Source organism: Typopeltis vanoorti, chromosome 19 (assembly GCF_054136105.1).
Source record: "Typopeltis vanoorti isolate ZY-2024b chromosome 19, IOZ_Tvanoo_1.0, whole genome shotgun sequence".
NCBI lineage: Eukaryota > Metazoa > Arthropoda > Arachnida > Uropygi > Thelyphonidae > Typopeltis > Typopeltis vanoorti.
Genome location: NC_143567.1, coordinates 10,697,289 through 10,713,665, shown reverse-complemented (window position 1 = coordinate 10,713,665; position 16,377 = coordinate 10,697,289). Strand labels below are relative to the sequence as shown.

Genomic DNA, 16,377 nt, shown 5'->3' with positions numbered 1-16,377 from the left:
TTTATATTAAATAATTTTTTGTATCTCAGCTGTGACCTCCGCAGGGTTAATATAATTATATTTTATATTAAATGTAAATTTCCCTTTAGTTGGGTCGGCTCCATCATTCAATAAGCTCTCCTTTTTCAATCAGTACTTATTTTCTTTTTTTTCCTGACCCCCATGGAATCACAGGACTTAGAGCAGGAAATTTTTTTTTAAAATACTTTTAAGTCTATTTCACAAATCAGTGAGCCTCCGTAGTTCAGTCAATATAGATGAAGTCTTTTGGTCAGAAAGACCTGGGTTCGATTCCAGTGAGGAACTTTTATTTGATCTCTTTCGACAAAACATGAGTTAGCCGGTCTCATGCAGAGGTAGGGGAAAAAAAAAACTAGCCCTGTGAACACACATGGATTACAGTCATGAATCCATCCCCCACCATCTAGCCATATGCTGATCCTGAGCCCAGATAAAATTGGGGGAGGGAAGTGGTGAACTACCCCATAAAAATCTCACCTAGAACACTTTGTGAGCAATGCCTACAAAGTCACCTAGGATCGGGGAAACGATTAAAAGGGAAACCATCCATCCATACAAATCAATAAATATCTTAATTTGTTTTGTCCATCCATCTGTATATAAGTTGTTTCTGGAATATGGCTGAACAGATTATATTAAAATTCACTATTTATAATCCTTACAAAAATTTTGAGGCCATCTTAGCTTTCATTTCAATCAAACCATTTGCCAGAGCTAAATGGTCCCAAATTGTATGTTGGATTGATGCTTGGGGGAATTGAATAACACTTGGCATTTAGATATATGCTAGAATACATCCATATGCTTCACTTTTGCTTTCCATTACATTATTATTGTTGTCAAAATCTTGCAAAACAGTTCAAACCATAAGAAATTTAGTACTTAGGAACTCTTAAAATTTTTCAGATTGTTTCAGTTCTTTTATGGTAATAATCTCATACATGTAGTTGTTCATCCTATATTACAGAGTTTCCCAAATTTTTACTATGACAGAACACTTCACAAATCCTGAAATTTTGATGGAACACCTTGGTTAGAGTGGAGTATCATCGGTCTCATATCCAATGTAAAGCTAACCACACAGTACTGCCGAAGCAGGCTGTATCGTATCACAAAAATGAGACAGCACAAATGGCATGCTGGGCTGCATTGCATCGCATCTACCCTACTTGTGACCGCATGTTTCCTAGAATACGAGTAGATTCTTCCCTACTTCATTCGCGCTCTGAGGTGTCGACAACCACTGGCGGTTGTCAGCGCACGCTGACCTTAATACCACAATTCACATGCAGAATATGTAGTGCCTGATTTTGAAACATGTTTGAACTTGTCGCAGCATTTAAAACCATTCCAGGCTCATATTAATTTTGATAATTTTTCACAGAACACTTATTCACTTTCTGCGGAACACAGTTTGGGAAACCCTGCTATATTACGTTAATACTGTGAATGAGTAAAAAATGTTCCACAGAAACTAGAAACTTATTAACATTGTGTTGAACTGTGGTGTGTTAATAGATTTAGAGATAGGATGATCATCTATGCTAATTATTCTGATGAACAGTAATGATATGAAAAAAAAAAAAAAAAAAAAAATTCTAAGAGCAAAATCTGAATGTGTGTGAAAGAGCATAGAGAGAGACTGGTGACAGATTAATCAACCTAATTGCCCTCTTATGTGTACTGTAAAGTATTTCCAAGGAGTCTTAGGGCCACCACTCCAAATATGCAAACAGCATTCACTCTTTCAGTCTGCACAGAATTAGTAGCTGTTGAGAGGTAAAGTATCAGTAACACTGTGTGCAAAAGTGAACCCAGTTTCTTGAATTCTGAGGAGATGATAGTTGTGATATGTTAATGCAAAAAACATTCGAGGTAAGGGTAGTTATCCCACGAAGGCTACATCTTATCCAGATTTGGATGTCGTCAAAATCAAGACTAAGATGTTTTTCTGAGAGATAAGATGAGTTATCAGAAAGCCATCAGAAGTAGTTCAGCAATCAGAATTTAATACTGCAGTAGCTGATATTCCAAAATTTTGATGATTTATTTAGTGTATGATCATCATTAGCAGAACTTTATAAAGTTCTGCTAATGATGATCATACACTATGCTTTATAGTCAACTGAAAAGGGTCAAAATATATTATTAAGAGCAAGTCCCTGACTCTAGAGTCAGGGACTCATCGAGGGAGGATACATACTACAGGCACCAGCTATCATACTTATTCTTGAATTCATTGACGCTGTTTGCACTCACAATGTCCAATGGCAATCCATTCCAATCACGCACCACATTATGAGAGAAAAATCTAGCCCTCGCCCCCTTCTTAGCAACATTCATTCTCAGCTTCTAAGGATGCCCTTTTGTCCTTACCCCATCCTCCATAAATTGAAAAATTCCATCAATTGAAATCCTGTGTGACCCTTCCAGAAGTTTGTAAGTCTCAATCATATCATCCCTCTTTCTCCTGTTTGCTGGTGTCTACAGTCTACTAATTCTCCATCTGTCTTCATAATCAGTATTCCACAATCCCGATATCATTTTTAACACTATCCTTTGTACTCTCTCCAATATCAGAATCACAACAGAAGCCAGGAGACCAAATCTGTGTGCAATAGTCCAAGTGAGACCTTATGAAAGCCTTGTAAAGAGGCAAAATGGCTTCCTTACCTTTACATGTCAAGGTTAGTTACAACATTGCAATTATTCTCTGAGTTGTATTTAGAATCTTTGCTACATGGCTTCTGAACTTCAGCTTCCTGTTTACTAACACTGCAAGATCCCTAGCTTCAGTTTCTTCAAGAATAATTCCACCAATATAATACAACATTGGATACCTAATTATGCCGAAGTGAATGACTTAACATTTACTGACATTGAACTGACATCCATTTTCCCATGCCCACAATCCCTGCCTATTCAAATCATTCTGCAAGTACTGCATATCAGCAGCATTCCTGATTACTCTACCTATCTTTGCATCATCCACGCGGTTAGCCTAGTGGCTGTGCACTTCGCAACCATCTGCCTGGGGAAGGAGTGTCCTAGGTTCGATTCCTGTCGGAGACGTGAGGAGCCAAAGGATCTTCCTCAGCCATAGCCAAGTTAGCCAGTCTTGGGCGTGGACAGCAGAGTTTTTTCCACAGTTTATCTTGGGGTTTTTCATCCCGCAAACAGGCAAACCGGACCCATGAACATACAGGATACAGCCATAGGACATATAGACGAAGACAGAAGAGGGGATGGGCATCATCTGTCTTAATTCATCGCCATTAGACATTCATGGCTCGGCTATGAGTGATCCAGCAGTCCATTAAGGACTATGGAAGAGGATAGGATCTTTGCATCATCAACAAAAGATGTATGTTGCTTGTCAAATCCTTCCCAATATCATTAATGTATAGATTGAATAACAGTGGACCAAGCACTGATTCTTGTGGTACACAACTGGTTACCTTGCAGACTCACATCCCTTGTATACCACTTTTTGATATGTCAGTCAGCCATCCTCTTATCCATGCTAATATTCTATAATCGAAACCCATATTCTCTAATTTATGCAACAGTCTACCATGCTGTATTCTGTCAAAAGCCTTAGCAGAATCCAAGAGTATCATGGTGTATCCATTCCCCTTGTCTAATTCAACAGTAACATTGTTATAGAATGTGAGCAAGTTGCTAAAACATGACCTTCCTTTAGTAAACCCATGTTGCTCATTGCAAAGTAGAAATTCACTGTCAACCCATTTCTGAATGCAAGCCCTAACCAATTTTTCCAAAATCTTAACCACCACTCCTGAGATACTGATTGGCCGATAGTTGGATACATCAGTCTTTGCACCAAACTTGTGCAATGGAATTACCATACATTCTTTCCATTCCTACAGAATCTTCCCTGTTCTGAGACTCATATACAAGAGAATAAGTGAGAAAAACAAACATTGTGGAATGCCAATAACCTAGTTGGCACAGTCGTTTATGTACCTACTACGGACAGTGAATGCTTGTGATATTGGTGGTTGAATGAATTTCATTGCACATTGTGAGATGACCACCTCACTTATTGGAGGCCAGAAGCAGCTTGAAAAATGTTCTATGCTTGGTCTTTGGAGTGAGATTTCTGCCCTATGTAACAAAAAATATATAAAATAGGCAAAAAAAAATGTATGATAAAAAGCCTTAGCCCACCCAATGTACTACCATACTATGTTTATAGCATTTCATGAATAGGAGACACATTATAAAAAATAAAAATATATGTAGTTTATCTAGCAAATAAATCTAGTTTAAAAACAGGCAGCTCAGTTTCAGAGATCAGAAAGACAGGTGCTATATGATAGGAAGTTACGTATACGCCTTTATGCTACACCTGATGCAGTGCATTAGTTTGAGAACAACCACTTGAAATTCTCCAAGCATTTTCATGACATATCTTAAAAAAAAAAAGTGGAAAGGGGGATTGTTACTTTTTTTTAATCTATTTAATAATTAAAAGTTTTTTTAGGTGACATAGAAGCTCAGAGTTAATTGTTTTCTTAATTACTTCAGAAAAGTATTGAAGTTTCCAGGCTGCAGAATGGAAAACAGTGGAATTTAGAAATGCCATTTAAACCAGGAGTTCTGATGTCCAGTTTGGATATTATTATTACGGATATCTCCATGGAGTCAGTAGACTCATCGTGGGAGACCCAAAATATTAAATATATATATCATATCTCTTCTTGAATTCATTTACAGATGAACTCGCAACTGAGTCAGGCAATGCATTCTGCTCATTCACCACCCTCCAGGCAAAAAACCTCATTCTCATAGTTGAAATATTTATCCTGCATCAGCCTTATAAAAACCTTTTAGTAATTTAAATGTTTCTATCATATCCCCTCTTCTCCACCTATCAACCAACCTCCGCAATCCACAAGCTATGGAGCATTTTTTACATAACTCACCGACTTAGTCACTCTCCTCTGAACCCTCTCCACAACTTCATCTCCAAGGAATCCAGATGACCAGACTTGAGCACAGTAATCCAAATGTGGAAGTATCAATGCCTTATAAAGGGGAATAATAGCCTCTTTATCTCTGGGTATTAGTGTGTTCTTCAATAACCAAGTAATCCTATGTGCAATCTTGGACACATTAGCATGTGTCCTTTGAACTTCATCTCCCTATTCACCAACACCCCAAGTCCCTAGCCTCATCAATCTCTTTGAATACCGTTCCATCAATGTGATACACAGCTGGTAATCTTTTAATCCCAAAATGCATAACTTTACACTTTTCCACATTGAACTGACATCCACTACCTTTTTCCCATTATGCCAGTTTATTTGAATCATCCTGCAAACTCTCAACATCTGCTTGATTTTTTATTGCACTATCCAACTTTGCATCATCAGCAAACAGCTAAATATCTCCCTTCAAGCCATTTCCTATATCATTTATGTACAAATTAAACAATAACAGCCCAAGTACAGAGCCCTGTGGCACACCACTGGTCACCTGCCTCATCCTAGACTCTGTTCCATACACCACTTTCTAGTATCTCTCCCTGAGCCATTCTCTTATCCATATAAACCAGATTAGCATCCATCCCCATCTGTTCTAATTTGCACAACAGTATTCCATGGGGTATCCTGTCAAAAGTCTTAGCAAAATCCAGAAGTACCACTGTGTAGCCATTTCCTTTGTCCAACTCAGATGTCATTCTATTATAAAAAATTAATAAATTGCTAAGGCAGGATCGACCTTTAACAAAACCATGTTGGCCCCTATAGAGTATCATATTCTGATCCACCCATTCTTGAATTTTGTCTTTAACCAACTTTTACCACCACACCAGAGATAGTGATTGGTCTGTAATTAACTACCGCAGTCTTAGAGCCACCTTTATGCAAAGGAACCACTTTGCCTTCCTTCCACTCCCTATGGACTATACCAGAGTTCAAACTTAAGTTCAATAACCAAGTAAGAGGCATTGACAATTCCTTTGCTGATACTCCATCTAAACCTACAGCATTGTTTGCATTTAAATTCTGTAATATACTAAGTACCTCTGATTTATTAACTTCAATTCCCACATTAGTTATTGCTACTAGTACAGAGATATCCTCACTTGGGTGATAGACTTGTGAAAAGTGATCACTCAGTAACTGTACTATTACATCTGAATTGGTCACTTCAATACCATCAGCACCCACTAAAGTTATCCTTCCAAAGTCATTCTTCCTTTTACTTGCCACATAGCAGAAGAACTCTTTGGGATTACCCTTGATCTCGTTGGCTAAGGTCTTCTCATAATCTGATTTAGCTTTTCTTACTATGCTAGTAATTCCTAGCTTGAGCCTTGTACTGGTGTACTCATGGGTGTACTGATTGCCTTTCTCCTTGAAAATTCTCTATAACATTTTCTTTTTTGCAGATCAAGCATGATACTACTACTCATCCATCTAATGCCTATCTTGTCTTCCTGACCATGGGAATACATTCTGATATTGTCTTCATCAGATATTCGCTGAATTTATCCCATGCACTGCTAACATCTTTCCCCTGTAATATGTTCTGCCATGGGACGGCTGTAAGCTCACTCCAAAGCTTGTTATAATTACCTAACCTGTAGTTCTATATATACCTCTTAAGAGAGAACTTAAGAACTCATTGCACTAATTTGCTGATTCATGAATTCAATATCATTCCTTGTACCCCCAGCAACCAACTGTATATTTGGTTGTATTGGTCACTATTTCACACCAGACCGCCTCAAATGAACTATCATTCACACATCTATCCTCTTGATATACTACTTTCTTTGGCTGCAACTCATCAGCTATCAACAACAGTACTCCTCTTCCCGTTATATCATCTCTGTCCTCCCTGAAAATACTGTACCCATCACATTCAATTCCAGTAACCACATCTTCTGCTGACAGCCAAGTTTCACTAATGCCTACAACTTTTGGTGAGATTGCTCTGACTAATTTCTGAAAATAAAATTCTTCCCTCTTATTTCGAATGCTTCTTGCATTAGTATACAAAAATTGCAGATTCCCTTTAGTTCTTGTGCCAGCTTTAGAACTGACTTTATCTTCTTTGGGACTGAACAACTGGGTTCTGTCCAATGTTTTGACTGCTGTTTGGATTCTGGTGTGTAATGGTGAATCCAAGTCTCATCCATAGTAATAAATCGATGCACAAAATCAGTTTTATTCTTGTTAAAATTCTCCAAGCACTGTTCAGAGATTTTCATGCAAGTGTGTTTTTGATCTGCTGTGAGCAAGCGCACCCATCTTGTGCAAAGCTTTTTCATTTGCAATTCTTCATGCAATATATATCCTACACATTCATTTGAAATGCCTATGGTCTCAGCAATTTCATGCACTTTGACTCTCCAGTCATCCAATACCATATCGTGCACTTGATCAATGATTTCTGGTGGTGTTACACTTTTTGGACGTTCTTCACATAGATCATTTTCAAGGCTGGTAAACATGGCAGCCCATCTCTTAATTGTCAAAAACAAAGGAGAAGAGTGCCCACAGACTTATGAACTTCGAATGAATTTCTTTTGGTATTAAACCTTCTTTTACGAAGAATTTTATAACCGCACAATACTCAATTTTATCCATTTCAAAGGGATAAAGACAACACTTTTACTTCAGACAGCTGTATAAAACAAACTACTCGATAGAATGACTTGCAACTTCACATGGATGCACCAACTTAGAGAAAAAAAAAATCGTCCAAGTGTTGCCATTTATGGTCGAGGCTGAGAAATTTTCAGACCATCCTCGTAAAGGTGTCTGTCCATTTTTCATGGTATTATATAACTTACACTGCGTGTTTTCTCTTAATTTCCTGGATGTGTTTTTTTTTAATTGTGTGGTGTTTTGCATTTTTTTTTAGGTGTTTTTTTTTTTTTTTCCTTGAAATTTTCTGTTTCCTTATGTGCATAGATGTTTTATCATCAACTTAGTGTGGTATCATATGGCTGAAGTCAGTGGATGTAGCATCAATCATGAGTGTTATACAGATTCTTTAATTCTCAGTTATCAGAGAGACACCAATCTCCAAAACTTGTACAAGTATATTACAAGGTCCAGTCACAGTAGTTATTTCCAGGCAATGATGTAGTGACGGTTGTCGGCAATTTTATAACATTCATGTTGCAAGTTTGCTACCATGTGAGTACAAAGATGTTTCATATAAAAAAAGAAATTGTTTTGAATATTTAGTTTCATATTATAGAAGTGCACTGATATTTTATTTAAATGTTTAAAATTCATGTAGAAAAATGGACACATACCTTATGGCTCTATCATTAAGGCAAACAGCAAGTATCATGGCCTAGAAGGCAATAATAGTTAGGGACCACAAGAACACTTTTATGGCATTTTTCACTTTAGAGTAGCATTGTGTGGACAGAACTTTAGTTAGAAGTTATTGATAGTTTATTATATTGGCATTTGCTAATGAGGTTGAACTATATATAGAATTACCAATTTGTGCATGCCTTAGCAACTAAATATCAATTTATTGTTTATGAATTACAGGAGAGTTTGTTAATGCTACCACCTTATCAACAGCTGTTTATCATTCACATATTTCCACTTTTGTAAAAATTTAGGCAGAAAACCATTTGATTTGGAACCACACTCAAGTGTTGGCTATAAACCTAATGTTTCAGGGATAGCTAAGCTCATAAATTTAACTTTCATTTAATGTGTTAAATCTTTAAATTGTTCGTTTCCTTCTGTTATGTATAGACTATTGTGCCCAAATTTGGTCATCTGGTTTTCAGAAGGACAAAGAGATGTTGAAAGGTTCCAAATGCGACTAATTAAGGTGTAGTTTCTAATCTGGAATGTCGAGTATGAGGAAAGATTGAGAAGATGTAATTTGCAGAGTTTGGTAGACAGTAGGAAGAGGGGAGATATGATAAAGACCTACAAGTTAGTAAGGGGTTATTATAGGATCAATGCTGGAGAAGTTCTATAAAAAAAAGTGGGAGATCAGGGGAGAACCAGAGGTCATCCCTGGAAACTGCATAAAGAGGGTGTGAGTAGGGGAGTGAGAAGCAGGTTTTTTTTGTGCAGAGTTGTAAATGATTGGAATGCCTTGCCTGAGAGTGTAGTGTCTGCAAGGAGTTTGAGTGTGTTTAAGACACGATATAATGAGCTGTGTGTGTGTGATAAAAGGACCTCCCAGATGAGTCTTTGACTCCATGAGGTCTTGGGGTAATAATAATAAAATGTTTGTCAAATTAAAATAGTAGACTACAATTTCATTCAGATTCATAAACTCTGAAACAAAGTAACAAAAGATAACTTTGAATACAAGTTGTATTCAAACCTGGTAAAAATTCCACATAGTTTAAAAAAAAAAAAGCTCTGCTAGTTTCACAGCTATCTATGAAAATTTTAGAATTAACTTTCAAATAGATCAAAACTTCGAACACATGTTTGGGTATATTCAGGCACTTGGTCTTGGGATTTTTTTTCTGAAGAAAATCTAACTTCCTTCAATTTTGTTGTTTACCAACATTATACCAATTATTCTAATACTACCAAATTCAAGCCAGTAACAGTAATAAATAATGATCTCTTTTTGGTGTATTGTTTTTTATTTTATTTATTTATTTTTTTTTTAGCAAGGGTGCACTGAGATGGATTGAACTTCTTTTTATGGAGAATCAGTCAAGAAATTGGGAGATTATTGTTTCTCCTATACTGTAACTTTTTTTTTTTTCCAATCTTGATTAGAATTCAAGTAGATAGCAGATGAATAAATTTCAAATATTGTCCATGTATTTTAGCAAACCATTAAAGTTTGATGAATTTTTTTTTTAATTTAAGTATAGTCTTTGTAAAATAAAATAATATATAATATAGCAAGTTTACAGCTTAATTAACAGACAAAGATGTGAATATTCTATGTATTAATATGTTTAAAAATACAGACCATTTACAATCATTGTGCCTCTGCGACAGTGATCATGAATGGTTTCAAGGACTCAGATAAGCAACTTATCTAAGTAATCTGGACTAGATAATTATGAAAATGGTAATTGTTGTAAGTGAATAGTCATAGCATATCTGTCAGTTTAATAAAACCTCGAATTTGTTTTCTTGACTGTATTTTGCAGAATGTAATATATTGAAAATATTCTTCTATAGGTAAGAGTTGAACGTGGGATGTCATGGGAAACAGCTTCTGATCTTCATGCTGAACTTAATGGTACAGATGAAGGTTTTTATTTATCAACACAGGTAATAATTAGCAATATTTATACCTAAATCATATGAATAAACCATTTCATGTTAGCTATTTTATAGTTAATTATTTATTTCATTACCTGTTATCTTTTAATTAAGATATGAGTAAATATTCTTTTCTATAACGGAAAACTTAAGTTTCAGTAGGTAATCTTCTACTGTTTTTCATATCCATTTGCATCGTATTATGTATCAAATGGTTTATGTGGAGACTAAGTGATAGACTTGAGCGAAACAGAAATTTCTCTCTCTCTGTGTGTGTGTAAAAAAATCTAAATACATACTTGATCATTTGGATAAATCCAGTATCTATAATAGCAAATTAAGCTGTCTCCTTGATATAGACATTGAGGAGATAGTTCAATACACTATTACAGCAAACAGTCATTATGCTTTAATACTTTCACGTAGACTTAATGTACTTTTTTTCCTTATATCTTCTTAGAGTCGCAATAACAAGAAAACTGCAATTTTAGCAGTATCAGACTCGGCCAGAAGAAACAAAGAAAAAAATGAAAAGGATCAACTTTTCAGAGTTTATCGTCCAAATACAGGACTCCAAGCTAAACAAGAATCACTAGGAGAGTTGAAATCTAAATACAAAAAAGTAAGCCAGTCATCCAAATTATTATTATTTTTTTTTTTTTTTTTAGTTACCTGTAATCTAAATTTTAATTTATGAAATACAAATGCTTTACATGCACTATAATAATAATTTTAGAATGATTAGTCTTATAACTCACACAGCAAAAATTGTGGCACAAATAATTTTGGAGAGAATTAAGAGTAAAATAGAAAAAGAAATGAATGAAGAACAGTTTGGTTTCTAAACCAACAGAGAAACTAGAGAGAGGCTATAACTTGTCTAAGAATTATTGGGGAGAAAAACACTAAACCATTGTGGAAAGGTGTTTTGGGGCTTTCTAGATTTTGAAAAGGCATTTGATACAGTGAAAAATAAAAGGCTTTTTAATATTCTAGAAGATATTGACTCTTATGATTTGGAAATCTTAAAAAGAATATATTGGACACAAACAGCATCAGTATGTGTAAATAGAGAGGAGTTAGACAAGGATGTAAGTTATCACCATTATTATTTAACCTTTATAGTGAACAGATGCTTAGAGAGGCACTTGAGGATGTAGAAGAAGGAATAAAAAATAAATGGAAGAATCATCAATAACTTAAGGTATGCAGATGATGTAGTGGTAATGGCAGAAAGCAAAAATGGATTACAACAAACTGTTCAAATAATTGAAAACTCCTGTAAATGCAAAGATAAGATGTAAGATGTGGAAAGATTTCAATATTTAGGTAAGTGGATCTGAGAGAAAGGAACTTCAGAGTTGGACATGAGAAATAGAATAGGTAAAGCTAAATCGGCATTTATGGAAATGAAGAGAATTTTAATAAATAAGAATATTAAAATAGGTGTGAGAATTGGAATACTTAAAGCAAGTCTGGAGTATTGCAAGTTATGGACACTCAAAAAGAGAGATATGGAAAGAATTAATACGTTGGAAATGTGGTGTTATAGAAGGATGGAAAAGATTAGCTATACAGAAAGAATATCAAATCAAGAAGTTTTAAGAAGAGTTGGGATAGAAAGAACACTGCTTAAGAACATTATGTAAAGAAAGACCAGATTTGCAGGACATCTGACAAGAACTATATTACATTACAAGGGAAAGGAAAGTTGAAGAGAAGATGTGGAAGGCCAATCAAAGAGTGGTTTAATGACATTGTGGAATGGACTGGTTTAAGAATAATAAATTTAGTTTAATCCTTTATCCAAGTGTGAGCCAAAATAATTAATTAATAATTAAGAATGACGGAGACAACAAACCGAGAGAAATGGAGAAGAGCTGCTCATCTGCTGCAACCCTCTTTTTAGAGGATATTACCGAACGCCGACGAAAGTATACTAGCCAAGCAATTGTACTCTGTGGTAATCCTCTTACCATTAATACACAAATAAAGTGTCTTCATTTTATTATCCCATAATGCACAGTTATAAAGGTACTTACTGTAACATGCAAACTTTTGTTTGCTTGTAAAAATTAAAACAAGTGTATAATTAGTCTAGTATAGTTTAGTTGGTAACCAAGCAAAAAAACTTTCTACAACTATACCTGATCTGGAGTCTTAATAATATTGATACATCATTTTGCTGCTATATGGAATATGACTTCTGCACTGATTTAGCTTTCAGTGTTCTGCATTGAGATTTCGCTACTTCCTCTGTGGTGGAAAAGAGCTGTCACTCTTAATCTTATAACTAGGAAAAACTGTATAATTCTCCATCCCTACCCCAAAATTTTATTCCTGATGAGCAATTTTAGATTCCATGAGAGGCACCCCACCAAACAAGTCCTTAGAGTTGTGTAGCATATGTCAGTAGGATACAGCTGGAGAAGTCCACTGTCAACACTTCTCCAGTTGTATCCTAGTACTAGTGGACAGAATCAAAGGAATAGAAATTGAGCAATAATGATTCTTGTAATATGAATAATTCATGATTTACATTCCTCTCAACATGCTGTCATTGTTCTTTATATTTAGAACTTGTAAAAAAACAGAACTCTAAAAAAGTACTATCTCTGCATGACATTCAAACCTTACCTAAAGCTGGCTACCCTCATCTGCTCTCCCAAGGATCCTCTACCTCCTCTCTCAGTTCCAGTTTACAAAATTCCTTGTTCCTACAACTTATCTTGTTATGGTCAAACTTGGAGAACCGCTAACATCCACCTAGAAGAACATAAAAATTACATATGTTGCCATAAGTGTGATGAGTCATGGCTTCTGACCATGCCTTGGATACCTTGCACAGAATCAAATGGGAAAAAAATTACTATGCTTCACCACAAAAAAATACAAATTTGAATACTTTTTTTTTTTACATCAGATATGGTTGTATTAAACTTCCCTAGATTTAGGAAACTAATTCTTAGACCTCCTGCCCAACACAGCTAAGGCTAGTCAACAGCACCCATAGAGGGTACCCCTCATAGGACTGTAAGCTTTCTAATCTACTCTTTTCCACTTATTGCTTGCACAAATTTGTGTGTTTTTGCAATGTTAATATTGTTTCCCTGACAATGTCACTGAGATGAAATACAGTAATGATTAAATGTATTATTTAAATGTGCTGTATTTATTCCATTAAACCTCATAATGAGAATAAGAGGATGTGCCTTATATTCAGAAGCTGTTACCATTGTTTCATTCAGGTGGGAGAAGGATCAGAAACATAAAAGGACAGAAATTTTACCTATCGGCCTTGACTCATCAGCAGAAAGAAACATTGTGTATTTAGTCCTTACAAAGTCTGCTTTAGGTTTGTTGAGTGTTATGAAGTTATTATACTGCATTTTTTACCTTGGACTCTTTTGGCAGCACATTTCTTGGAAAAATAAGGCTTTTGTGATTAGTGTGAAGCAGAGAATAAAGGCACTTTCAGTTGAGTAGAACGGGTGCTTTGATCACAAGAATGGAAGCAATAATCAGACCAGCACATAAAAAAGGCGTAGAAATCTCTTCAACTATCCCAGTTGGCACCACTATAATGTCATAGTTTGTTCACACAGATTGCCTGAGAGGAGAATGATCTGTGTAGAGGGAAAAAGCATGAAGGTCACATGTTTATTGTTAGAGGAGAGCCTAATGTCACTGATGTATTTGGAGCAATTGCTGACTAAGGAAAGGTCATCCAGAGTACTGGAAGAATACTGAGGATTATCTGATATTTTAATGGGGAGAATGATTTGTAGATTTGCATTTGATCATTACTGACAGCAAATAGTTCAACTTTCTCTACCAGTTTGGTCGATGGAGAAAGGAGTCAGTTGGAATTATGGATGTTGAAATTTATATGGAAGTTTTTCAGTTTTGGTAATTAGGAAAAGCAATCAAGGAAGAAAATGAAGGCAACAAAGTAAGGAAATCTTGAGCTTTTGCAGAATCAGTCTCATATAAAGGAGATTCCATCTCTAATAAGCTTTTCGTGGGATATCAGACATGACAAAAGGTGTTTTGTTCTTCTTATGGAAGGCATCATGAATAATATAATGTGGAATGTTCAGGTAAGCTATAGTCTTAGAGGATGCTAGATGAGGTTCAGTAATGAATAACAGATAGTGACTAATGGAAAACCCTTGGAAATTAAAATTTTATACTATACTTAAATTATATTCTTCATCATCCTGACATATACCCTCAGCAGGGGTATAGGGGTGTTATGATAGTACAACATGAGAAAGTTATATCATTACTAATTTCCTATCAACAATTTTCCTGCAAATTAGCCAGTTATCTGTCAACATTCTAATGTTATCAAATCTTATATTTCTGTTTTCTTAGGCACTGTTTAACTATATTCCTCTGAGCCTTTTTCCTCCTATCCTGACAAAGGTCATTTGTTTTACTAACCTTTCCCATTCTGTTTAAGTGTCCACACCACCTGAGATTAGTTCTGCTAACATATTCCTGAATGCTAATAATGTCCTCATTTTTAATATGATACTGCCATTGATGCCATCTGTTCACTTCCCTAATCTTTCTCAGAACTTGATCAAGTGTTTTATTTCTAATTCAGTTTCATAAGTTAAAACTGGTTTAAACACTCTTGTATACAGCTAGTTTAGTGTTTTGACTAATTTCTCTCTTATTCTTTATAAATTTATTCAGCTAACTACTCACCATACCAGCTTTGCTAATTCTGCTATTTCCATATTTAATTTGCCATCTTCATTAAAAATCATGCTTAAATAGCTGAAATGTTGTACTTGTTCTATTGGTTTTCCATTCAGGATGCAGTTGATGTTTTCACAGTGTTTTTCCTTACACTCAAGGTGCAGACTTATTTTTGCTTACACTAGAGTAAAATTCATATATATATATACAGGGTGTTCGGGATAAATTTGACAGTTTCGTAAGGAAAAAGAAAATCTTCTTTGTATCTATTAAATTTAATGAATTGACAAAAAAACATTACAGGCAGAGTTAATTACAATACTATCAACAAGATTTACTCAAAATAACCACCATTAGCATCGATCACAGCTTCAATTCTGCTTTGGAACCTCGAACAAGCTGATGCTACAGTCTCCCTGGGAAGGGCCGCAAAAACTGTTTTAATTTTATCCATTAACTGGGCTTTTGTATTACTGGAAGTGCGATTGGTGTCTTTTTCAACTGCGCCCCATACAAAATAATCCATGGGGTTAAGGTCTGGGGAGTTTGGAGGCCAAACATTTGGACTGGTGAAGTCGTAGAAATTTTCAGACAACCATTTTTGACTTTTCCCAGAGGTGTGGCAAGGGGCCGAATCCTGCTGCCATACATATGGCCTACCATTGGCTACCCTTGTTATCCAGGGCTTGACTACAGTTAGCAACTCCACGAACAAAGCCCGAATTCCAATGCCAGGGTTCTTCAACACCTGTTCCTGCAGATTTGCGAGGAATTCTGCTGTACGAACGCAATCAGATCGTCTGCTAGGGATCTTTCTTCTTGCTACATCCTCGTAGTCACCATTGCAAGTCTCTAGTTCATGCCTGATTGTTTTTACTGTATTCAGGGAGCATTGGGCAGCAGTCGTAATATCCTTATTTTGATGGCGGGCACGAATCATCATGATACAAGTTATTCTCTTCCATGATTCAGGTGGGTTCCAGCTATCCATCCTTTCTGACATCTTGTATATGAATGAAGAAGGGTCCAAACTTTTAAATGAAGAGAAGTGTGTGTTAATACATGCAACTTACGGAAAAATATAATTAATTATAAATATGTCAAATTTATCCCGAACACCCTGTATATATATATATATATATATATATGTTTGTTATGGTGCTGCATAATGTACAAGCAATAGGTGGGATTCAAATCCACAGCCTTGTTGGTTGGAGAGCAGATACACTAACCACTTGACCACCCTTAAAATTTTAATAACATCAGTGTACTCCTCTCAAGCAAAGGAAATTTAGAAATTATGATATTTTATTCAGCACGAATAATTGTAAAGTATTGCATTATAATAAATTAAATTATTAAATACATAGCAGTAAATACTAAAAACAAT

At 35.5% G+C, this 16,377-nt stretch overlaps 1 protein-coding gene across 1 annotated transcript in view; it reads left to right on the top strand.

Annotated features, from left to right (window-relative positions):
• The window catches only part of LOC150095851 (protein strawberry notch homolog 1-like), a 527,670-nt gene that overhangs the window by 477,677 nt on the left and 33,616 nt on the right, over window positions 1-16,377 (top strand). Inside the window, exons 25-26 of the mRNA XM_090409548.1 lie at window positions 10,194-10,286; window positions 10,738-10,899. Coding sequence (XP_090265674.1) covers window positions 10,194-10,286; window positions 10,738-10,899 — 255 coding nt within the window. The remainder of the gene's footprint in view (window positions 1-10,193; window positions 10,287-10,737; window positions 10,900-16,377) is intronic.